At 36.3% G+C, this 24,801-nt stretch overlaps 1 protein-coding gene and 1 long non-coding RNA gene across 9 annotated transcripts in view; one reads left to right on the top strand and one right to left on the bottom strand.

The window, feature by feature from the left end:
• LOC134650158 (uncharacterized) overlaps nucleotides 1-4,347 on the bottom strand; it is a 93,360-nt gene extending 89,013 nt beyond the window's left edge. The window contains exon 1 of the long non-coding RNA XR_010097025.1: nucleotides 4,271-4,347. This is a non-coding gene — a long non-coding RNA (uncharacterized LOC134650158). The remainder of the gene's footprint in view (nucleotides 1-4,270) is intronic.
• The window catches only part of LOC134649796 (dachshund homolog 1), a 180,194-nt gene that overhangs the window by 79,671 nt on the left and 75,722 nt on the right, over nucleotides 1-24,801 (top strand). For 5 of the 8 annotated variants that reach the window (XM_063504626.1, XM_063504632.1, XM_063504638.1 and 2 more), the window contains 2 exons: nucleotides 9,310-9,517; nucleotides 10,822-10,881. In XM_063504626.1, the coding sequence (XP_063360696.1) occupies nucleotides 9,310-9,517; nucleotides 10,822-10,881 (268 nt within the window). The remainder of the gene's footprint in view (nucleotides 1-9,309; nucleotides 9,518-10,821; nucleotides 10,882-24,801) is intronic. The other 3 variants (XM_063504645.1, XM_063504669.1, XM_063504676.1) reach the window with 1 other exon arrangement.

Consider the following 24,801-nt stretch of genomic DNA (forward strand, 5'->3'; position numbering starts at 1 on the left):
TCTTTCAACCCCTTTTTAACCCTGTTATGGGATGAATTTTCAAAAACGCTGAAATTAGTTTTCTTATGTTCTAATAATATGGCTTTATACAAAGATTCAAGTCCCGCACTCTAAAAAATATTTGATCTTCGTACAAACTTTCAACCGCCTTTTCACCACCTTGGGGGATGAATTTTTAAAAACACTGAAATTAGTTTTGTTGTTGTTTAATTTAATACCTTTTTGCGAAGTTTCAAGGTCCTAGATTAAAATAAAATTTGCACCCCAAGACAAAGTTTCATCCCCTTTTTTACCCCCTTAGGGGTTGAATTTCCTAAAACGTCGCAATTACTTTATTTTGTAATCGGCTATTATGCCTTTCTAAGAAGTTTCAAAGCATTTGTAATGGATTCAAACTTTCAACCCCTTTTTAACCCTGTTAGGGGATGAATTATTAAAAACACTGAAATTACTTTTCCTATCTTATAATAATATACCCATATACAAAGTTTCAAGTCCCACACTCACAAAAATATTTGATCTCCATACAAACTTTCAACCCCTTTTTCACCACCTTGGGGGATGAATTTTCGAAAACGCTGAAATTAGTTTTCTTATTTTTTATATAATACATTTTTACAAAGTTTCAAATTCCTAGCTTAAAATAAATCTTGAACCCCATACAACCTTTCATCCCCTTTTTAACCCTTTTAAGGGCTGAATTTTTAAAAACGCTGAAATCACTTTTCTTGAGTTCTAATAATATGGCTTTTTACAAAGACTCAAGTCCCGCACTCTCAATCATATTTGATCTCCGTACAAACTTTTAACCCCTTTTTCATCACCTCGGGGGATGAATTTTTAAAAACGCTGAAATAAGTTTTCTTGTTTTTTAATTTAATACTTTTTTGCAAATTTTCAAGGTCCTAGCTTAAAATAAAATTTGCACCCCAAGACAAAGTTTAATCCCCTTTTTTACCCCCTTAGGGGTTGAATTTCCTAAAACGTCGCAATTACTTTATTTTGTAATCGGCTATTATGCCTTTCTAAGAAGTTTTAAAGCATTTGTAATGGATTCAAACTTTCAACCCCTTTTTAACCCTGTTAGGAGATGAAGTTTCAAAAACGCTGAAATTACTTTTGTTGTCTTATAATAATATACCCACATACAAAGTTTCAAGTCCCACACTCACAAAAATATTTGATCTCCATACAAACTTTCAACCCCTTTTTCACCACCTTGGGGGATGAATTTTCGAAAACGCTGAAATTAGTTTTCTTGTTTTTTAATATAATACATTTTCACAAAGTTTCAAATTCCTAGCTTAAACTAAAACTTGAACCCCATACAACCTTTCATCCCCTTGTTAACCCCCTTAGGGGTTGAATTTTTCAAAATCGCTTCTTATGTTTTGTACACTTTACAAATGCAACCTAGTGTGCAAATTTCAACTTTCTAGCTTTTGTAGTTTCGGCTCTGCGTTGATGAATCAGTCAGTCAGTCAGTCAGTCAGTCAGTCAGGACACTTGCATTTATATATATAGATACCTAATGAATGTTTAGTTATAAGTAGGTACTTACGCAACTATTTATTGAAGAAGTAAAGCTAAACTGCATTGGTAATATACAATTGTCATTGCAACATTGTAGCGGAATGCAACGTTCGTCTTGATGCGGACACATGAGGGTTGGGTAACGAGTAGGCATTAGGTATTCATCAACAACTTAACGATACCCGCGAGTTTCAAATCAATCGCTTTTTCCTTTTGTATCGTCGTGCCGTTCAGTACATCGATCAAGACGCAACGAAATTATACGTTTCTCTCTTCCGTTACTCAGTTCATTTAGTTTCAAATTGACGACAAGTAATAACCCTTCATCAACCTGTCGATAAAACTACTCGTCATGTACGACAAAGATTAATTTGACAATTAAATTATCAATAAATGATTGAATTGATTGCGTCTTATGGCAACGGCAATAAAGATTAACGAAGATGCCACTCAAAACGTTTAAAACCGGTTTGAACAATGTGCGGCTTGTTTTAGTAGCGATAACAGCAATGTGTATACAATTGTGCATGTTTTAGCATGAAACCCAAAAATTATTAAAGTAAGTAGGGCAAACCTTGGCTTATCGGTGATACTTGGTAATTCGGTGATGATGCGTTGTTATCTTACGCTGAGCTTACAATGCTGAAATGTAAGCAATTAAATCGCTGCCAACCCAATTGCAAGCATCAAAACTAACAGCTGCCAACAATTTTATAGCTCGCATTTCCTCATGGTGAGAACTGTGTAAGATTATAACGCAGTATCACCGAATTACCAAGTATCACCGATAAGCCAAGGTTTGCCCTAGGTGCCTCATAGTCAAAACTAGTCATTTATCTGTAGACAAAATATATGTAGTCTAACAAATGTAGCTGAATTGAAATGAAGCCGAACATCAAATCAAACAAATTCTCAATAACAGCAGCTGCCACCAAAAACCACCGACAGATAATCTCTCTTTTGTGCAATACATGTTATTAATAAAAATATGCTTCAATATTTCTGAATCTTTGATAGCAACAGTCTAACAATAGTATCGTTTCTTTTGTTAAAGTTACGGATGACTTAATTTTTATTGTACTCAGCATGCACTCGAAACAATTTTCTTTAAGTCGATTGAATGATGGAATGATACTAATTTAGTTAACAAAGCATCCAAATAGCTATTGATGGGTAGGTATAGGATACGTTTGGAGCACGATAGTAGTAAACTGGCTCGTTAACAGGAGACATAATAACCTAGAGTATGACACATCGTAATCCGCGTATATATTTATCCGGGATAAAACTGTATCCTGGTCAATTTACGAGTAATTAAGTCTGACCCTCTTTCGCTTAGGGAGAAGTTTTATTTGGTTCGCGCTCGTGAAACACTCCGGTATTTGCCTTAAACTCTCATCCCATTGGTCACTATTTCATGATTAATTCCACCGATTGCCAATTTTATTATACATTTATTATTTACACAATTAGGCCTAGTTAGTAATTAAACAACCAGTAATAAATACACTTTTACCTTATCACGTAATTTTGTTCGCCGCAAAATTCTGAATTTAACGATTTTAAACTAAATCGGTAACGATTAAAAAGTATAGTAGGTACCTGCCAGCGCCTGTCTGCACTGCACCCCACTGCTATAACTTCTCAAATTGCGTCCGTAAGTAAGGGACGCGGATTAGCGTGTGCTAGGGCAAATATTTTATTACAGTCCAAATCTCCAGCCCTCAGCGTTTTATTGTTCATAAGGCTCGTCCAAGCCAAATGAAAGAGTTTATGGCGGAGACGACATAAGTCAGCGGTGTTGCCGCGGTAGGGAATTTAACACGTTTAGTGGGAAAATAAAACGTGTAGTTTAAGGGAGGCTTGGACACATTGAATGGTACTTACATAGGTGTTTACTTTGGACATACCTACCCAAATGTTTTAGTAAAGGTACCTAACCTACTTGCGTATTTGATTATGTTTAAAAGCTTTTATTTTACTTGTAGCGTTTGTTACTTTGTGAGTTGTCTAGATTAGGAGTAATGTTGAATTCGTGAAGTTTTTTTTTGTTATTGTGTAGGTACTAATTTATTTTAATTTTTATATTAAATCCTAATTTTGTCACGGCAACACTGACTGGCCGTTTTGTTGACTCATGATATTGGCGACGTCCATTTCTCTCGATTGTGTTACATACAGTCAGCATACAGTATTACTGTTATTGATTGTGTTCGGCGCGTGACTTGTGTCACCGATTGACCGACAAAGACTCGATTGCGATTATCGTGTAACATGGTGTAGGGGACGGTGGAAGACGGCTCTCAAACATTGTTTTAGCTTCTCTGTAGAGATTTGTGAAGGAAAATTATTTATTTTTTATAGAAAATATACTCTCATTTTAGAAACGCTTATTTTAAATTACGGTAGTGACATTAGAACTACAAATAAAACATGAACAATTCTCAACATTTTGGTAACAGAGTGGTAAGGTGACAACAACAAAACATTCGTTTTTCATTTTTGATTACAATAGGTATCTATGATAGAATACTATGTAGGTACATAGATTTGATTAACTATTTATTATTTAACGTTTAAACAATAGTTATTGGTTTTACAAGGGGCCAAAGTTGTTGTGTAACCCCTCGTGCATTAATAACAGAGTAAGCGAAATATTCAAAAATTTTACCACGAGCGTAGTGAGTGGTTCTAAAAGTGGAAATAAGCGGTGCGCGAGACATACATACATACATACATACCTTGCTACCGAGTGAAACACAATATTTATCAACACACCAACGCAAGGAAAATACTAACTGTAAAACGTTACAAATCTAATCCGAATTAACATTTTAAATGAATTAGTTAATTTAAAATTAATTGATTGTTAAATTATATTTATTTTTTGAAAGATAAATATTTAATAGCGTTAACATGGATTATTACTCATGTTGCACTCCAACACGAGGAATCGACTCAAAATGTGCATAACTTACTTTGCCACTCTTGTGGATAAAATGTAACTTTCCCATCAGTTTTTGAAGGATAAAGAGAGCATTTACGAGCTGGTGTGGTGAAAAATATACTGAACGTTTTATTAGTCCTAAAGCCCTTGCTTAAATAATTTGCATTCCTCGTTGATCAATGTTGCCGGCTGGAAGTGCGAGCGACATGTTGAGGCGATCCTCGAAATTGCACTCCGTTATTTGAGCGAAACGTATGCCATTGGTACGGCCGTGCAATTATGTATTTATTGTAAACGCTATGATCGCCGGCCGACTGTAATTTGCTTTTAATTCGCCGTGTTTCGTATCATTTTCGAGTTCGTTTTGTTGTCTGTTGAAGATTTGTTGGATTCTCGCAATCGCACATCACACAGTAGAAACGCGCCATTTGCGTTTTCTTAATTGATTAAAAAGGTAGTTTTGCAACATGCGATGAATATTTAGGCAGTCGGTCCTTTTCTATTATTTGGTTTTGATTGCATAAAGAAAATAATACTTTGTTTGTACGTTCTAGGGTTTAAATTGGAATCCTAAAAATGTTAAACTAGGTTTTATTCAAATGAGAATACCATCTTAATAAAAAAATACTTTAGGAAATTATCTTTGTAGATTATATGGTTCTACTTCTTTGTTCACGTTAATGAATACTAACATTGTATCTCATTACCAGGCTCGGATTTATTCCCGGAGCGTTTAATGCGTGTAATATTGTTATTTCTTTCCATTGATTTACTGACCATTACGGTAATGTTAAGGTATCCAGTTAATACCACCACGTTATAAAATCTAGAAGTCTTATTTACGATGCGTTGTATTTTACGACACTAACAAAAGTATATATTATGTTGTTTATTTTTATTTTTAAGTAGTGCCTATAAATTGCTTCGACTCTACTCACGCCGCTGTTGGCGAATCGATGCAACTCGACATTTATGAATTCGCGAGGTTAAAAAGATGGTTTAAACTAAAAAACTGCGTTTAATCAGCCATAATTGTTAGAAACAAAGTAGAAGTTGTTGCAAATTGTTTGTTAATGAATTGTGGAAGGCATGTCGTGTGTAAAATCATTAGTTTCTGAGCATCTTGAAATAATTCATCTCTTTTAACGTTCAATTGTTAAAAGTTTTAGGAAAGTAAACATGTTATATTGCAATACTTAAATTTAAACCATCCTGATATAAAATATCAATTATGCAGTATGTAGTAAGTATAGGTACGCAACGGCTCACAAGGATTCCTACATTGTCAGGGGCGCTCGTTCTTTTCGCTTTATAGCCAATCATTTGTGTGTTGCTCGTTTGGTCATTTTGTAATCTGCCCGTAATAAAACTCAACGGTTATAAGACTGCACCATTATCTTTGACCCGGAGAATCTAAATTTACTACTTATACATTTTGTGAGAACCTTTAATTAATTTGTTTTATACTTTTTTTTACATCTTGTTACGCAACAACTGTCAGGCTTCTGTATAAAAAATATACAAATTTGACAGCCGCAGTCAAATAGTTTTTTTTCTTTGTGGACTAAAGATGGTAAAAAACGTCCGTCCTTAACTTGCGGTTATGATTGCTTTCATCCCAACCTCCTTTAAACACATAAGTGATATAATTGGGGTCCCGATTCTATCGATTCTAATTCGAAATAATGGCCAATAATTTGGTACGATCATTTGTTGAGGACAGTCGATATTCGATTAATAAATCGATGAAAATAGATATAATAGCGGTCCACAAATCGACGTTTCATTTCTTTAAATGCCTGATTAGAGCATTGGCTTAATAACGGTTATAATGCTAAACGGTGAACATTTTTGTTGAGATCGCGGTGAGCCAGGGTAATTTGTAAATCGATATGTTTCTAAACTTCTCGAAGTCATCTCTGATGGAATTTTGTATGCGGTATTATTATAAGCTAATAGTTAAGCTGAGTGTAGGTATTTATGTTTAAAAAATACCTACTTCGAAATAATATAAATTATGTTATATAATATATATTAAGATTACTCGTATTGAAGCACTTTACTATGAAAACAAAACCACAACGCAACACACTCGTGTTACAAGTAAAACTAATAAGCTTAGTGACCCATCCCAATTAGAAAGAGACACATGCACCCAAGATGGCTTGTTAGAAAAAGAAGGCGCGAGGGGTTGCTTCCACCGCAGGTTATTACGAGATTTAACACGTACTCGGTTAATTAGTAAGTGCGGTTGGCCGGCGGTTGCAGGGTTACGGGCGAGCATTTGTAAATATAATTTTTGGTTCAGTGACCCAATTGTGGTTTGTGAAAGCTTCCAAATTAATTTTATTTGTACCCGTGGTTTTTGGTAGGATAGCGCAGTTATGGTATTTGAGAATTTGTTACCGTGTTTAATAGACACATATACTTACATGTAATTTACATAGGATTACTGTTAGATAGATGGGATAGACAAATTATATCAGTTTTATGTTGACATACCTACCCAACTCTAGTCCAGTACTACAACTATGGTCACCACGAGTTAAGTTAAACACGTTGTATCAATAACAATCTTCTTTTTTTTAATATTCATCTTGTGAAAATGTTTTGCCTTAGAACTGCCACATTCTAATTAGAATTATTAACACTTGAACGAAAACATTTGACTTACGTTTGAACAATATTTTTAGGTATAATAAAATATTCATATTTGGCGTACCTATTTACCTGGCAGTGCAGTCACATCGAATGGCTGGGAAGATAACCGGCCCCGACTGTGTAAATAGAGCCTAAACAATTAAAGGTTTGCCTGGTTGTAAAATATGCATTCTGACCCAAGAAATACGTGTTACTATTTGATTCAGGTCCTCTTGGAAATAAATATAAATAACAAGTTACAATGTAAGTAGGTATGGTTTAAACTACATATATACTACTAATATGTATATCATAAATAGGAAGGTAACGTTGTCTGTCTTCGTTACCTGATCACGCTTATATAGTATAGTTTATATGTAGGTACATGGAAATTAACCCTTGAGGCGGTTTAAAGGGAAGTGGAACGTGGAAGTGGGATATGAAAGTAGGTACTTACTAATTGTAAGCAGACGAAGTCGCGGGCAGAAGCTAGACTAATAAGTGTTCATTAATGCCTCTATCGTCCGTTAGAGGCCTTTAATTATTATTTTAAATATAACCTTGATTATATAATCATATTATAAGGTATGAACTCGAAATAATATTAAATTTTTAAGCTTAAATTTGTTATTTCGTAAATACGACTACCGTAATCGTGTAAAGTGCCCTGAGCTGATTGTGAAAAACTGTTTGAAAAGTTCCCTTCACAGCGTTTAATAACAACACGCCTACCTGCCGTAATCGCAGAACAATGCGACACATATTTAATACTCAGCAATCCCAAAATCCTTTGTAAAACGCTGCCACAATGGAAAAGGGTATTCCTTTTACGTTCCAAACGTTAATTCGCGTTTAATTCGACACCTTGTTAATTGTTTTACCCGGTCCGTTTGGTGGCCCTGGCCCGGCCAAGACCCGGCGCCTCCAAAAACACCCATTTGGGGGTCATTTTAAGAATATTTGCCCAACGCCCCCCCAATGTTTACACGGGTTGTTTGTGGTACCCCGAAAACAATAGTCTCTAAATTCATTGCTCATTTTATTATTGTTGATACACCGTTTCGAGGGATTCGATTATTGGGCCGAGTAATTAAATGATAATACTAAGCATTAATTGGATTTTACCTGAGTGCGTGATTACATTTAAGTGCAGTGCTATTTATTGAAGATTGTAAGGGATTTGAAATTGAAATTGGTTATTATTGCTTGTTGTGTTTCATTGTGTAGTAAATATTCTGGCAGGCAGTATTAAATTATAGCGACTTGTGAATGTCGTAAATCAATTTAACCATGACTGTAGAATTCAGAACAGACCGCGATTGTAAACCTATTTAAAAAATCAAATGGTATTTATTTATTGTTCAATTGTATTCGAAACTATATTTAGAGATATATATATATATATATATATATATATATATATATATATATATATATATTTGTACAAATTAGTTTCGTCACTTACTTATAGTTCGTTTTTTTAGCATTAGAAAGAAGGTAAGCGATCTTGACATGTCTTTTTATTAAAAATAAGTCACAGCAAATATGTTAGAATTATAAATCATACGATCTTTTACATTGTTTTGCTTTCATAAGTAATCTGAACTATTTTTTTTAAAGCGTTTTTCAATATTTTTTAATAAAAAGACACGTCAAGATTGTTTTCCTTATTTCTAATGCTAAAAAAATTAACTATAGATACTATTTAGAAAAATAATATGGAAAGTGAAAACGCACTGCCTTAAACGTTTTTGCAACTCCTACGTAGACGAAGTCGCGGGCAGAGGCTGATAATGAATATTTTGATGAGAGCAACTTAAATGATACCTAAACACTGTCAATATCCAATCAGAATTGCTTGTCACATCATAAATACTTAGATGGCGCCACTTTATAGAATGGTCTGTGGGCAAAAAATTACAGCGTAACGCCATCTACTAAACTTTTTGAGAAAGTCTAAATGATTTACTTACTGTCCAAATAAATTTGATAAACTAATAAATATTAGGTATAGGATATCTGACAAAAATCGACCGATATTAAATATATCCATATACAACAGTTATAAGGCTTTGCGGGGAGATTAATGGACCATATCAGTTAATTGTCTTTGAAAACAGCAAGGTTATATTATACCCTAAAGAGAGGTACAGTTGCTGGTACCCAACTGTGCCTCTTCGTTCATTCAGGTCACTTCCTTGTTGCAGAGATCGCGCGCATGGAGAAATCGCCGCTGCTGGCTAACGGCTACAACGCGCCGCCGACGCACCTGGGGCCCATGGGATTCATGCACCAGCACGCGCTCATGTCGCCCGGCATGCCGCACCACGGCGTGCCCAGACCTGACGGATCCATCATCAAAGGACAGCCTATGCACAATATGGAAGCGTTAGCAAGGTCAGTCATTCAGTAGAAATGACGTCGTATGACTATTAGATTATGCTAATTATGACATTCTATCATTGAGCAATTCGGTCACAAAAATTGATAGTCCGGTAGATATAAAGCATTTTGAAATACACACTTAGACACTATTTGTCACTTATTCGATTAATTTACGCCACCTTGGGTGAACAGATCTGCCCAATTGTGTGCTCTTGTTGGATTATTTGAGATCCAGAGAAACTGAACACCCATAGCATTCAGTTAGGTAAATTACCATATAACTAAGGTGCATAATATAACGTTGAATAAAACCATGGACTAGAAATATATTAACACTATCTATAATAAAAATCTTACACTAACTACATATTCAATACCACAGCAAGGCTTCCGAATACGGCGTGAAAATCGATATACAATTTGTAAATCTTAAGTACATAAACGGCTTAAAGAATAATAAGTTCACGAAAAGAAACCTGTAAGCGGGTCAGCAGTGGCAGGTTAAATGTCTGATGTTAATCCAGTTAGATAAGTACAAACAGGGAGCACTTCCTGAAGACCTACAGTGCTCGCTTGACTCGCCCGTCTTACGGCCACCCTTGTAACACAAGACAGCTGTGCTTCTAACATACATTTTAGAATGACAATCAATAACACCGCATAGGTTTTGGTTGACTATTGCAAACGAGTACAATAGTAATTTGCCCTCATGATTCGCTATGTACGCAATTGTACAAGCTTAAATAAATGACACCAATTTCTTGAATCGAAGCCATTGTTTCAACAAGCACCGTAACAAGGTGAGGTAGACGGTTCTCTGCTCAGTTTTAATTCACTGGAATACAAATGTCGAAGAAAAGTTTATTGAAACACAAAGAGTTAAAGTAATCGAGAAACAATTTCGACGATCACGCATGAGTGGCCCCAGCACAAATATACGCGATTGTTTTTAAAACATAATTAATTTCTTCGACCCCTCGCTCAGCCTAACGGAACATTTAATATCGAGTGCTCATAATTATTCCCGGTACATTCAAACCCTTTATTCATTTACAAACTTTTCTTTTCGAATACTTGAGAATAATGTTGCAGATATTTTATCTTCCTTCGTGGACTTCTTAGAAAGTATTTTTTATTGAAGAAGGTTTCTTGACAAAGAAAAATTAGTAGTTTAATTAAATATCTTTCAGACAAAAAAGTATCTACTCGGATATCTCCATTTTTTATGTTTTTTTTTTTTAACTTAGTTTTATTAAAAAGTTATAATTTTGGTGTTTTCCTTTATTTATCTTATTTTAATTTTTTTTTGTCGACAGATCTGGTATTTGGGAGAATTGTAGAGCGGCGTACGAAGACATCGTTAAGCACCTAGAAAGGTAAGACAAGACTATCTAACACTGCCTTAGTTTTTGTAAAGATAACACAAAGCACAACTACGAATAAATAAACGGTTGTCATCGCCGTGCTGCGTGAAGTGTCCAGGTGGCAGGACCAGCCGACGCTTCGTTCCATCATTGTATAATACAATCGATAAAGCAGGAAGATAATCTGTCTGATTTGTTATAATTGGTTGACACTCGGGCACTGTTCTTCATTTCCATTTAATCTTATTTCATTTGTTTGAGTTTCTTTATTTTGTGTCTTCTCTTCATCGTTCATAGTTGAATCAAACCTGATTCAAAATTAGTTACAGTGTAGGTAATAAGAATCCTTACCAAACACTCATAATAGAAATAAATGAAATAGCATCGGTATGATTAAATGTTTGTAATTTAAAAGAGCAAAGATATCACAGTAGGGTGTGAAATTAGAGGAGACAATTAGATCCGTGGATCGGGTGTATTTTTAACAAATGACCGGTTGCGGGCCGGGCCGGTCCGGCCCCGCGCCGCGCACAATTCATCAAGCTCATTCAGGCTAATCTCGATGCGAGGAAAAAGCGGCTCTCATGTAAATTGGACCGATTTCAGCCATTCGGGGGCCAATCGTTGGGGGAAAGCACTTTTCTTTTCGTGTTTAATGGATGGTGATGGATTGGCGGGCCCGCATTGAACGATACTCGCGGTTTTGACTTCGTTTTGAAGTGCACCGATTGAATGTTGCGATCCGATAAAATTGACGACACGCTGGGGAGTAGGTTGCTTTAGGTTAGCTTTAATAAAAGTACGATTATGGTAATTCAACCAGATATTGAGGTATAGGTAACTCTCCAGAATTATTGTTATAGTAAGTACCTGTACCAATATTTAATAACAAGATTCTCAATTTAGACTTCGAGTTCCTGTAAGATTCTCTGAGCGTAACTCATAAAAGAAGTGATTTTTACCCCAAAATCCATCCAAATCCTTTTAATTAATTCTGTAGATTGTAAAATAAAATGGTATCCTCTCGTCGGTGGGTCCTTGTGTGCTCGGCGGGTAGAATTACAGTCGGACAGCGCGCCGTGTACCGATGTGTCACTGTCAGCCGGCGATCGAGCCACCCCGGCTTAGAGCTGTTTTAAACAAATTAACTACGGCTACGTCTAAAAAGTGTTTTTTTTTTCATGTTGGGAAAATCCCTATGATCGGTAAAGTATAGGGTAAGGATAGCCTTACCATAGTATAGGCTAGTTAGAAATACTTACATATGTCTATAAGTCAGTAACCGATTTAGATATAAGTATATTCGAAAAACCTCTAAGTAAACCAACGCCATTCTAAAAAATATGTGAAAATTTTTCATTTGATAAAAAAATACCTACCTAGGGCCTTATATCTATGCCCCAGTTATTGTACACAATACCTGTGTCTTAAATAAACACAACAATAACTATAAAGACTAAAGAATTTAACGCGAGATATAGGTAAATTGTTTCGTGTATACGTTCACAGTATGTTTGTTCTGCATGCCCCGAAGACCGGTTTTTAATGCCAATTAATTGACAGGATTATCTCTGATTTAATACGGAATGTTTGTTTTGTTTCTTCTTGCAATTAATAAACAAGGCAAGCGGAATACGGGCATGAGTAAAGGTTTACAAGAATTAAGATGGTATTAAAAGCTTTCATTATGCTTGAAAGCAACATTTTTTCTGATCAGATATCACTTTTGAGATCTGTATTGTTTTGAATTAGTTATAATTCGATCATCAATAGGTATTTTTGTAATCTAGTACTTAACAAAAATGTGCTCGCATATTTTTTGAACAGATATATTTTTTTCTTTCTTTTTTGTATCTATAATTGTTTTGTCTATGAGGTGTTCAATAAAGAGTATTTGTATTATATTGTAATTTTTGAATCTGTATTGTTTTGAATTACATAGGTATCATTCATTAAAATTATCAAAACACTTTTTAGATTTGTGCAATCTAGTTACAAACATAAAATTTACTCAAACTACTTTCACAAAGTAGGTATTGTTATACGAAGGACAAATTCGAATGCGCAAAGTTTAACCTTTTTCCGGAAAATTATTTTCCCTCTTTCCCGAGTCGGAAATCCGCGCAGTACATCAACGGCACACTCAATTAGCAGTCAACAAATCGTTGGGATCAATTCATTCGTCCGTCTAATGCCGTTTCGGTTCGAATTAGGTGCGATTTAGCAGCTAAGCCCGGCACACGTCCTCGTGACATCGATCGTTACTCATCCTCGCACCCCGCGCCGAAAGGCTAGCTTGATTAATTTTGGAAACAAAACTTTATTTTAAAATTAAAGCGCTTAGTAATTAACATTTGTAGTCTCGAAAAGGAATGGAACATTTTATTTTGATATTGTGTGAAAATGGGTAATTTTATTATTTGATGTGAAATGTCCGTGAGATTGGTGCAAAAAAGTTGGTGTTTGAAGATACATATTTAAATATTTTTGAAAACGTTCATCATCATCATCATCAGTGATAGATTTGATTGTAATTTTATTGATTTGGAAAATGCTTTAATAACGTTTTATGTTAAACTAAACAAAATTCTTCGTCCAATGCTAAGGCAAGCTGGTTAGGTACTTAGCAAGCAACGTGTTGCAAGGAGCCAGCACCGCGCCGTAATACGTCGCATTCGCGTGATTGAATCCACCACCATTAATTTCAGCGAAGATCAAACGAAGACCGAGGGTGATATTTATCAAGGATATTGTGAATTATTTTAATCAAATCAAATTCCCTTCGTTGTAAACAAATGCTTTTGATTAATGAGGCTCGCGACAGAGCCCCGCAGCCGTTGTGATAAAACATCCAACGAAAAGACAAAATTAATGGTCATAAAATGAACTCTTGCAGCGCAAAGATAAAGATGCTGAATGATATGAATTTTAAGTGATTTTTCTCGCTTCCTGTATTGAAAGATGATTCCGACGATCGCATCTGGTGACTCGGTACATTTATATCTTTAGAATTGGTTGCGAGGAGGTAATTTCGAGCGATTAGTGAGTAACTTTCGGTGCTCCCGAGATATTTAGATTGTCATGGCGTGGAATCATTAATAATGCGACTTTTGATTTTCACTGGTGTGATATGCAAAGGGAGTTATGAAGGGAGCTTCGTCATGGCAGTCCTCAGCCCCCGGATGCCTTTAGAGTTTGTCACCGATGTGGTCGTACTGGAATTTTAACTAGCTCTTTGTACTTTGCCCTTTTATACGAGTAAACTATTTGGTTAGGTTAAGCCAGGGAGTAACATTATATAAGTATAGTCCACAGCCTTTGATATGAAATTCTTGCTTAGTTAGCTCTAAATATAGCACTGCACGAACCGAACAGATAAAAACTATGCACCGAACGAAGAGTAATTTGATATGTTCGAAACTTAAAACTTCGATGAGCAAATTTGCAAATCAAAGTTTGAAACGAGTGTCAGTGCGCAAATAAAGTTTAATCCTGTCATAATGTAAGTTGCACCGTCAGCCTTTATTAATCTGACGGCGACTGACAGCTGTAGTCAAATTTCTCATCAAAAATAAGAATTAATGACGAACGGCATTAATCATTAGCCTGCAAACGGCAAAAGGTGTCTGTATCCCATTATTTTGCATTACTAATGATATGTACACAGATAAGGGAGGCTTTAAGAGAAAAAGCGTAAGTCACCGCGGATAAGGCGGGGGTTAATGATTTGCTATTTGGAGGCGTTGAGAAACTGGGTTGTTTGAATACATGGTTATCAGTGTGATTTTTAATTAAGAACGTATAAAACAACATAGACATACGAGGTCGTCTTTTGTGTAACACGCAGCCGTCATAATCAATAACAATTATGACGCGATAATTCTTACGCGTTGTCAGTTTCAATTCGCATTGTCTATAATTGCAAGTGGTAATATTAACACAACTATAAGCAATTTATAACCTACGGTTATGAAGAAATAAATGCAAGTTTTCGTTCGTAGCTATAACATGTCAACTCGCTATTACAAACACTATAATTTATATGTTCTTAAAAAACACTGCAAAGGTAAAGTATTAAGTTGTCATTAAGGACCTGGTGATTCATCAGTGGTGAATTCTATTTCTAGTATCGCTAGATTCTTATAAGTATTTATTTGCACATTAATAAGAACACTTTGCTGATTCGACTTGGGTTTGACACATTGATGAGCTTTCCCATCCCATCGTAATAACGGATACGTCTATAAACTTTGTCATCGATTATACCGTCATTTTATCTCTGATCCAGGGGTGACACTTCCAATACGAGGCGTCATCAAGGCTTGTGTCATTAGGAAAATACGGAAGACAGATAACAGGCGCCACGTTATCATTATCATTCGATAGCGGTGTCAAGTAATCATTTAGAAAATCGTAAAAGACTAACGTGAGATAAATACACCCGTTTGACAACTCCTTTGAAAATTTGATGTTTGAAAATTTACGAGTGGTTATTGACGTGAGGCGACACACTCATCAATCAGTGAGCTTCACTCAATAATTTTTAATAAGCAACTAATCACTTCCTCACAAAAGGCGTGACCGTTCTATTCCCGCGCGGTTGCCGGTGTCACTGACAGAAAATGTCACTTTTCCTTTAATTACGCCTCGGCCTCATTTCTTCGCGGCCTATTAGTATGCATCAATCAATGTTGCCAATACCTATTTTTTACTCCCGAGTGTTTTTTCTCCTGGGGTTTTTGTTTATGGGGATTTTTTAAGTGGGAAATAATTTGATGAGGTCCGCCACCCGACCGGGATGCGAGCTCATTTGTCATCGTCTTGTCATTTCTCCGTTTCTTTCGAACAGTTGGATCGCTAAAGTAATTATTAGTTGTTTTTTCTATTTGCGTACCTGAAACGCATTTTGTGTGAACTATTGATCCTGTTGCAAATTACAAGTTTTGATCGATGCTGTAAGGCGGGTCTCGAGATTAATCGAAGTTTTTTTTTCTTATATAAATAATACTAGGTTCTTGCGGCAGTTGCCACCCCTTATCTGTTAGCGTCACCCGCGCGAATAAGTTAATTGCAGATATGACATTATACATACGTATTTACTCACGAAAAATGAACAAAATGCACTGTTTGATTCTTTTTTCCTAAATATACAAATCACATATATCAATCTGCAAAGTGCCCTTTAAGTCCGCAAAATCATACTGAGAGAGGGGTCAACCAATCCTCAATAATTAACACGATTAGCAAACGTACGCACCAGGACTATGAATACTAAATCAACGTGTCATGCTAATACCGATAGGGTAAATCAAATACGCGAATCCACAGATCAAAAGAATTCATTACAATGTGTAAATCGTGATTTGCATGTGCCAGAGCGATGAATATGCATCGGAAACGGCTGAGTATGAACATCCCGTGCTGCGTTTACGTATACAATCACACTGGCAAGAAGGTTCGTCTCAACTTACCTATTGTTTTAAGTTGTATTAATCATTGTCAAAAGCTAATGCTCAAGAGACAGCTATTACTTGTTAATATGTATTTATCTTATTAACCTTTTAACCGCCGTAGACTGATATATAAGACATACAAAATCGGGCTCATTTCGCCGCTGTCTGATAAATAAGACAAAACTTCGTGTAACTTCGTACCCCCCGGCGACACGAGCACGCTCGATGACGTATTCTATGGCGGTTAAAAGGTTAATGTTATGTATCATACGAGTTTACTTTAAAAGTTGGAGTTTCGGTTCCTAAAGTAATTAGTCTAGATATTAAGTACCTACAGTCAGCTGTAATAGTAAACAACATAACACAAAGAAATGCACAAATATGTGAGGGTATATACATATGTATAACAAAAAAAACCCGGCCAAGTGCGAGTCGGAATCGCGCACGGAGGGTTCCGCACCATCAACAAAAAATAGAGCAAAAAAATCGTGTTTGTTGTATGGGAGCCCCCCTTAAATATTTATTTTATAGTTAGTGTTTGTTGCTATAGCGGCAAGAGAGATACATCATTTGTGAAAATTTCAACTGTCTAGCTATCGCGGTTCATGAGATACAGCCTGGTGACAGACGGACGGACGGGCGGACGGACGGACGGACAGCGAAGTCTTTGTAATAGGGGCCCGTTTTTTACCCTTTGGGTACGGAACCCTAAAAACAACGGGTTGCACTCAGGGAGTGCCGGCAGAAGTGAAAACTCAATTACTAGTGCAAAATTCACTATGTATAATTGAGGTTAACGCCATCTAGCGTTAGCGTTAATTACTTGAAACCCCTAAGCACATCACTGTTAGTACTCTAGTTATATTAATACCAGTTAGAGCGAAACTCACTAGATGGCATTTAAATCAATAAAGAAAAACTCAATGACATTACATGTAACAGTTTTTCGATCAGGTCACGTGTCCGTCTTATGCCGGCTGTACACTCTCGGCGAGACACCCCGAGACAGACCGAGAACGAGAGTGTACATGATGCTCTCGCCTTGTCTCGCCCGCTCCGATCTCGCCTCGGTACGTCTCGGTCGCGTGTCGGTTTTTTGCGGCCGAGTCAAAGGATATCCGCTGTTCAAATGAGGCAACGAGAGTGTACATGGTGTGCTCTCGTCGAGGACTTCTCCCCCGAGACTCTCGGCGAGAGGTCTCGGCCGAGAGTGTACAGCCGGCATTACGCTGTCTCGAGTTTAACATTTATTCCCCACCTCAAAAAGTGCACAGCGCCGCTAAAGAAGTTTTCACTTCAAAAATTGATACCTACACATAATTTTACAAATACAGACATAGCTACATAATTTCATATAGTTATAATGGTGTATAATTATTATGTACTAACTACTACTAAATTAGAGTCAGCTACCGGCATTAAATTTTGTATATCTTTGGTTTCATTGTCAGATTTTATTTGATACTGTATTCTAGTTGCTTTCGTTAGTAACTCGAATAAAGTCCGCGGTAGAGTGGAGATATCCCGCTCAAACGCTCCTTCACCGAGCTATGCTGACTGCGCATCAAGCCGGACACTTGCCATTCCGTTCGCTTTCTGACCTTTTCCCGTTTTGTTATGCAAATCCACACTCCGGGGAATTACATAACGCGAATAAAAAGTATTCCGCTGTTTACACGCTGACGGCGGCGCGAGTGTGTGTTCGCATAAATCGACTGAAACCCCGTTATTTCCATGTAAACATTGGTCAGTGAATAAATTTTTAAAGTGCGAATGCTTCGTTTTGTTCTTTTATTGCTTTGGTAGCTTTTGGGTTTGGTTTGTACAAGCATTTCCTGCGTTGGCATGGTTTCGTGTTATGTACTCCAGCCCCCAATAGGACTCGAGTAAAAATGCAATACTTAAGGATTTTTGAAGTTGTAAGTTGAGATATGCGTCCAGGTCATCCGCCATCTCCGCCTGAGCCTGCCAGAATGCTCAGAACCGAGACGGATGGAGATCGAGGAGGAGGCCTTTGCCCAGCAGTGGGGTACTATATAGGCTAGTAATAATAAATAATAATTTAACAATTGTTAAACGACTCGTAGTTACTGGTATGACGTATATCTATGTAATTGTATGCAAAACTACCGGTCTATACTATACAACACCGCATAAAAGATACACGTAAAAATAGTATGAAGTGAAGAGGTGAACAATAGTGAACATAGAGACGGCCCTCGGCGCGGCGCACTCGAGCCGGCGAGCGCGGGTGGGTCGCCGCAGCCCACAAATCAAATGTTTTGATAGCCGCGGCATTAACGAGACAATTTGATTGCGGACATATCCACGCCAAATTGCTTCTAAATTATATTTTCTGTTTACTTTCTGCCAAACTCCCTCAATATGTGACGTATGAGCCAACAGCAGATGCGTTTGTTTCTGTTACATTAATTATCGAATTTGTTTACTCGATGTTTCAATTATCGTTTAATGAAACGTTTTCATTAATTCCACGTTCAACATTGTTTTGCTTATGTATATTCATGAACTAGGTTTATTATCTGTAGATAATCTTTACGCAGTGTCATTTTTGAAGTTTCACTATCGAGCCTATTAAATTAATCGCAGCTATTATTAATTAAATCTGTCAGACACGTGTGTCGCACGCCTACATAGGAGCCTTCGATTTCATTCAACGAAAGCAAGATTTTATCTCGATCTACGCTAAGATCTGTATCGAACGCGGTCAGAGACAATATTCCCCATAGATAATTACTATACATATTTATCACTACGGAAATGTCAGTGTTGTCCAAACCGCTACCTAACATATATATAAGGTAATTATTTTTCACAACACTGTGGGCAGAAATCACCATACCAAGAAACAACACTACTTACTTCGAATTTATTGGCCATCTGCCTAAGATTATCTGCAATCATTATTGATTTCGTTTACCTAATGCTGTAAGTACTTAATAATTTCTTCTAAAATATTATACAGATGTTCTTTGATTGTATACTTGATAACAATTAATTAGTTTAACTTATTTGTTTAATTAATATTAGATCAATTTTAGAGCCTATTTATACGCAACTATTAAAATCAATAATCAGAGAGACCTTTGGCCAGCAGTGGGACACTCAAATAGGCTAGAGAAAACATCTTTAGAAATATAATATAAAATTGAAGTCGGTCTGTTTATAAGTAAATTGAGTCGACAAACCTATGATCGATGTGTCACTCGGCCACCTTTTCTTCGAGATAAATCAGTTCAGATAGCACCAAGTTTGTAGTTTAGATAAGATCTACTACGAAACAGGCCTCTACTGATATTTTAATTTGGTTATTTTATTCAAGGTTTAACAGAGATAGTGACAAGCGTTAGTGCAACCGATTATTCAATGTCGACAATTTGTTAAAACCTTTAGTTACGTATTAGTTTGACGCGATCAATTCAAAAACGATCAGACCAAAGTCGCTTTGGGTTTCATCCCTCTTGCTAAAGTCACTAGTCAAGAGTGCGTACAATCTTAACCGCGTATAACTAATAGTCTGTTATTTATATTTTAAATAAAAAAAAATAACGTTGGCTCGATATGTGCTTAGCCACGCATCTTATAAATATAAAAATATATATTTCTTGTTAAAACCAATCCGCCCTTCAGTATTAAAATGCACCATAAATATCTAACCACGTTCAAATCCATACAATTCTAATAATCACCGCAGATAATAAAAAAAACTCGCGTCGATACACCATTATCGTCTCGTTCAGAACATGTTGCGGTCGACGCAGCCATCACTTCGATCGCAATCATTACCATCCGATCCGAACGCTCAGCGGCTACAAACGATGTACAATTTCAGCCGAGACTGGAACAAACTCATGCGAGACGAAGACGACGGCTCGGGCCGCTGTGGGTTCAGGAAGGATTTGTCGCCTCATATTATCCAAGGAATTGGATTGGAAGTGTGTCGATGGATGGGAATTTTCTGCGGTCGTCTGCATGCGCAACCGAGCTTATTTATCGGCTTTAGCAATCGGCGGTTACTGAATTGAACGAGGTAACATTACCTATCCTACTAACAATTCTAAAAGACTATTTACGTTTATGACTCTATAAATCTAAAGCGACAAAAAACAGACTAATATAATGGGCGCAGAATTTCCCTAAAAATCGTGCAATGAAATTCGACATTATCAAAACGCATTCCCATTACAGATAATGGTATTGCCATTAAAAGTCGGGGAGTAGGAATTGTAGAAGCAATTTTGCATAATTGTCCGAGATCGGGAGCGGGAGCGCTGCGGCAGCCGGGACGGACGGTGTCTCCACAGCCTAATGTCCGAAGACTCGATCTGAATCTCGTTACATTATGTTACTGCAATCGTAAACGATCTCATGTCCACATGTCCACAAATTGATATTAGACACTTGCTCTTCCAGCGTAGGTACATGTAAATATATCTACTCGTATACATGTACCATCTGGTAAATTAGGAAATACCCGTATAAGTAACATCGGTCATTTCTCTGTGAACTTTCAAACTCTAATAATTACATATAATATGTTTATAAAAATGTGTACTCATATACATAGATATGTATCTACAAATAAATGTGTCAGTATATAAATAAAGAAATCCAGATTATATATTTGTTACCTGTAATTTACAAACCGCACAAACTTGTTATATTTGCAAAATCGCCCATTAATCTTTCAAAGCCCGATGCAGACAACTCAAATCTCCTCACGTACTTCTAATGGCGTAATGAGCTCCTAAGCTCCAAAAGACATATTTTATTTCTCCTCCTCAAACTTTATATTTCATTTCACGTTTCATAAGCAAAATGGCAAAATATGCATGTCCCTCTTTGCATTTGGCAAGCGTAATGTCTCGGTCGCTTAGTGCACTTTTATTACGGTATTAAGTGATGTAATTTTTTTCATATTATATTATTCAAATTTAAATAACTGTCTCCGGTTTCCCCCGCGGAGGTTCCACTTTTTCTACCATTTATTTTTGTCGCCCCCCAATTTGGTTATTTTGGTTAGACATTTCCGCAATGGAACAGAAGAACTGTAGGGCAGCCTGGAGCAATTATGTATGAAAGTTAGTGATTCTTAGTGATAAGTTAAAAAAAAATGTGTCAAGCTGGTTTTCTTCATTAATTTGAATACTAATAAGAAAGTATATTTTCTTAAAACAAAGATATTTCGCATTCTTGCCACGAAACCTCAAAGTCGTTCCTAACATCAATTCCGTAAAGTTCAGCTGAAAACTCGCCTGAAACTCCCTTCATTGATTTATTCCGAAGCTGTCTTTTTGTAGTCTCCGCGGCAGGCCCTGTTCTAAAATTGGAGAAGTTAGGCCGCAATTTTTACAAATGACATCGTGACGTTTATGCGAGGGTGCGGCCGGCGACAAGTCATCGTGTTACTTCTTTCCTATTATTTCAACGTTCGTCTTTCTTCCACCCTAAGTGTTTTTCTTCCTTGTACAACATTTTCTAAGTAGGTAGTTATTGTGTGTATGATGACCTCAAGTGACTTTTTAGGTACAAACTATTATTAAAATGACCAAATTATTAAATTTATTAATTGGCTATCGATTATTGATTCAAGTTGGGTAATAAGTTGAGATAGTTTTTTATAACAAAATTTAACAATGTAGTAGGCATGTAAATATTTTCCTTCCTGTTGTTTTATTATTATATTAAGTCACATCATCGAATGGGAAAACTAACTAATGAAATCTCCATTAACCTACAAATTAATTGCGGAGTAATTGTAATAACAAATCTAGTAAATAAGGTTGTTATACATTAAATAAAAAATCTTAAAGGTTCTTTTAAAAGCATGCAAATAGCATTTATTTAAATTGCCTCATAAAGCGGAATATATTTCTCAAACTGATACGCCGTTATTACTCGGCAATATTGTCTGTACATCATTTCAAAGGCAAAGCATTTCGTTATCTGCATATGTTTGGAACTTTTTACTCATAACAACGGCCCCTTTGCTACTTGTATTTTCTTTATAATTTATTCCATTTCTCCCCCATACATTGGCATCGGCCGCTGATATTTTTTATTCGATTAGTAAACCCCTAAGGTGTTTTTAGCCTTTTTTCGCTCGATTTTCTTCCAAGCTTTGTTGACTGTTTAGGGGGGTTGCTTGTTTCTTACGGATGAGTGAGCTTATTTTTACTTTTGTACACAGTCTTGCAAATCATAACTTTGTAGAGTCTTATAACAAACCGCACGCAATTAGGGCTAGAAATGTAAATCTCTTTTTATGACCTACAGGTGTTCTAAAATGTCCTTCTAATTACTTTATGAACGTTTTATTCGATTTTGCATTTTAAATTTACCTAAAATTAGATCTATATTTAAAACTAGATCACTAGAGGAGTTTTGGCAAAACCATACATAAGTCTTGTGAGCCCCTATGAAACCACAATACTTACACACTCGATTTGTGTTATAGACCGGAGATGGAGGGCGGGAGAGGAAACTTTTTGATGGATCGGACGGAGTTTGTTTTGCATGTGAGTGATATGTCTGAAATAATAAATGTTGAGGCGTCGACGCTTCCCCAGCCTCCCCGCGAGGGTGAGCTAAAACGATTTTTGATTTGGGTGTCAAGCAAATGTTTCACGCAGTGACGCTCCAACGGGATTTGATTTTCTTAATCGATTCTTGGGAATGCAAATAAGGGTATTAGTTCGGCACACAGTATGATTGTGCTATTAATGCGCGCGTTATGAGCGGAGTGCAATTTTGGTATTATGTATATTGTTAATACTCGCTTTGTTTAGATAATACTTACGCTAATCAGATTATGCATACAAGAACGGTTTGAGCGTCGTGTCGGAGCCGCGGTATTAGGTAATGTGAGCGGTTCAGTATTAACTAATCAGCGCACATTGGCGCTGGTGCTAGATTGCGGCGCATTGTCCGCGCCCATGGCCCCGGAATATCTGTTTAGGCCAGTGGCCATTCTGTAATGGCGACAGTTAGCGCGTTAAGTACGCATTGCCTCTGCCATAACATTGTCATGCTTAAGCTAAAACTTCGTTCCGTATTGAGCTGAACCGTGTTGTAAAATAATTACAAAATCTATATGTGAATCAATAAACAAATTATCGGTTATCGGATGAGGAATTGGATTGAGTAAACGGAAAGCAATCCAAAAAATAAGTATTTTATTCAAGCATATTATATAAATAAAAATATACCAGTGGCTCTGTGAGCTGTAGACCTACGACCCCCATTGCTCTGCTATTTTCAAAAATTTCCATATACTGTAACGTAAAAATAAATTCTTTAACCTGCTCACAAAATTTCACGAAAGCCGGTTGAGAAATAGGGCCTGTAGAATCAAACACCCGGATATAGGAAAGCATTTGTGCCCAGGTTGAAACGGAGACCTTCGCTTTCGATTCACTCGGTCAATAAATGAGAAGGTCTAGAACCATGCCAATAGTAAGTGATTTTAATTTGGAATGTAGGCTATACCTACCTACATTCGATATATATAATTTATTCGATAACGCAATATCAAAAAGAACTTATGATGAATAATATTAGTTTTCTTCTTGTTTGAGAGAGCGTTTCTTTTATTTTTTGCAATTTTTATATGTATATTGTGAAAATTTTTGCCACTTTTGTGTTATTTCTAGTCAGGATCGCGAGCCCTTTTCATCCTTATAGGAGAAAAAAAATCCATACATTTTTCAAACTTTCCTTTTTGTTACCACCATACAAAGTATATGGGGAAATGGTAACACAATAGGAAAAAAACTCTGGGACATTTTTTACCCTATTAGGATCGAAAGAGCTCGTGATTCTCAGTAGAAATAACACAAAAGTGGCAAAAAAGGTCACAATAGAAAAAAATGGCAAAAAATAAAAGAAACGCTCAAGAAGAAAATATATCTTACTCTTATAGACCCTGGATTTGGATAGGTATATATATAGATGTATATTTGCAATATTTAGACACTACGATTGTATAAGACTACACAACAGAGTTTCAGTTAGAAAAAATGCTCGTCATGGATTTAATATTTGTTAGCGTTGTACGCCTGGTGGTGCCCGATTCGTCGCTAATTTGCGTTCTGACAAGTAAATGAATAATTTTATCTCATCCCGTGAGCGATGATGGTTGTTTTTCTCAGTTAGGACACATGTATTTAGATATACTGGTGGATTGGTTATATTTTACATTCTTTCATTCAGTTCAGATTGGTAATCATAGTCCTCGCACTTGGAAGCGAAATTTTCATTACTTATCATGCAATTAATTTACCAATTTGCCATTGATTCTTATAATTTCATGCTTTTTTAATAGTAAGGTAAATAAACAATTGTTTATTGAACAATTCTATTATGAAAAAAAAACTTGTTAGTATGTATGTCATTAATCATGGTAACACTGTGAATGATAAAAATAAAGTAGAGGAAGTTGAGGTAATTTATTATTTTA

Source organism: Cydia amplana, chromosome 1 (assembly GCF_948474715.1).
Source record: "Cydia amplana chromosome 1, ilCydAmpl1.1, whole genome shotgun sequence".
Taxonomy (NCBI): Eukaryota; Metazoa; Arthropoda; class Insecta; order Lepidoptera; family Tortricidae; genus Cydia; species Cydia amplana.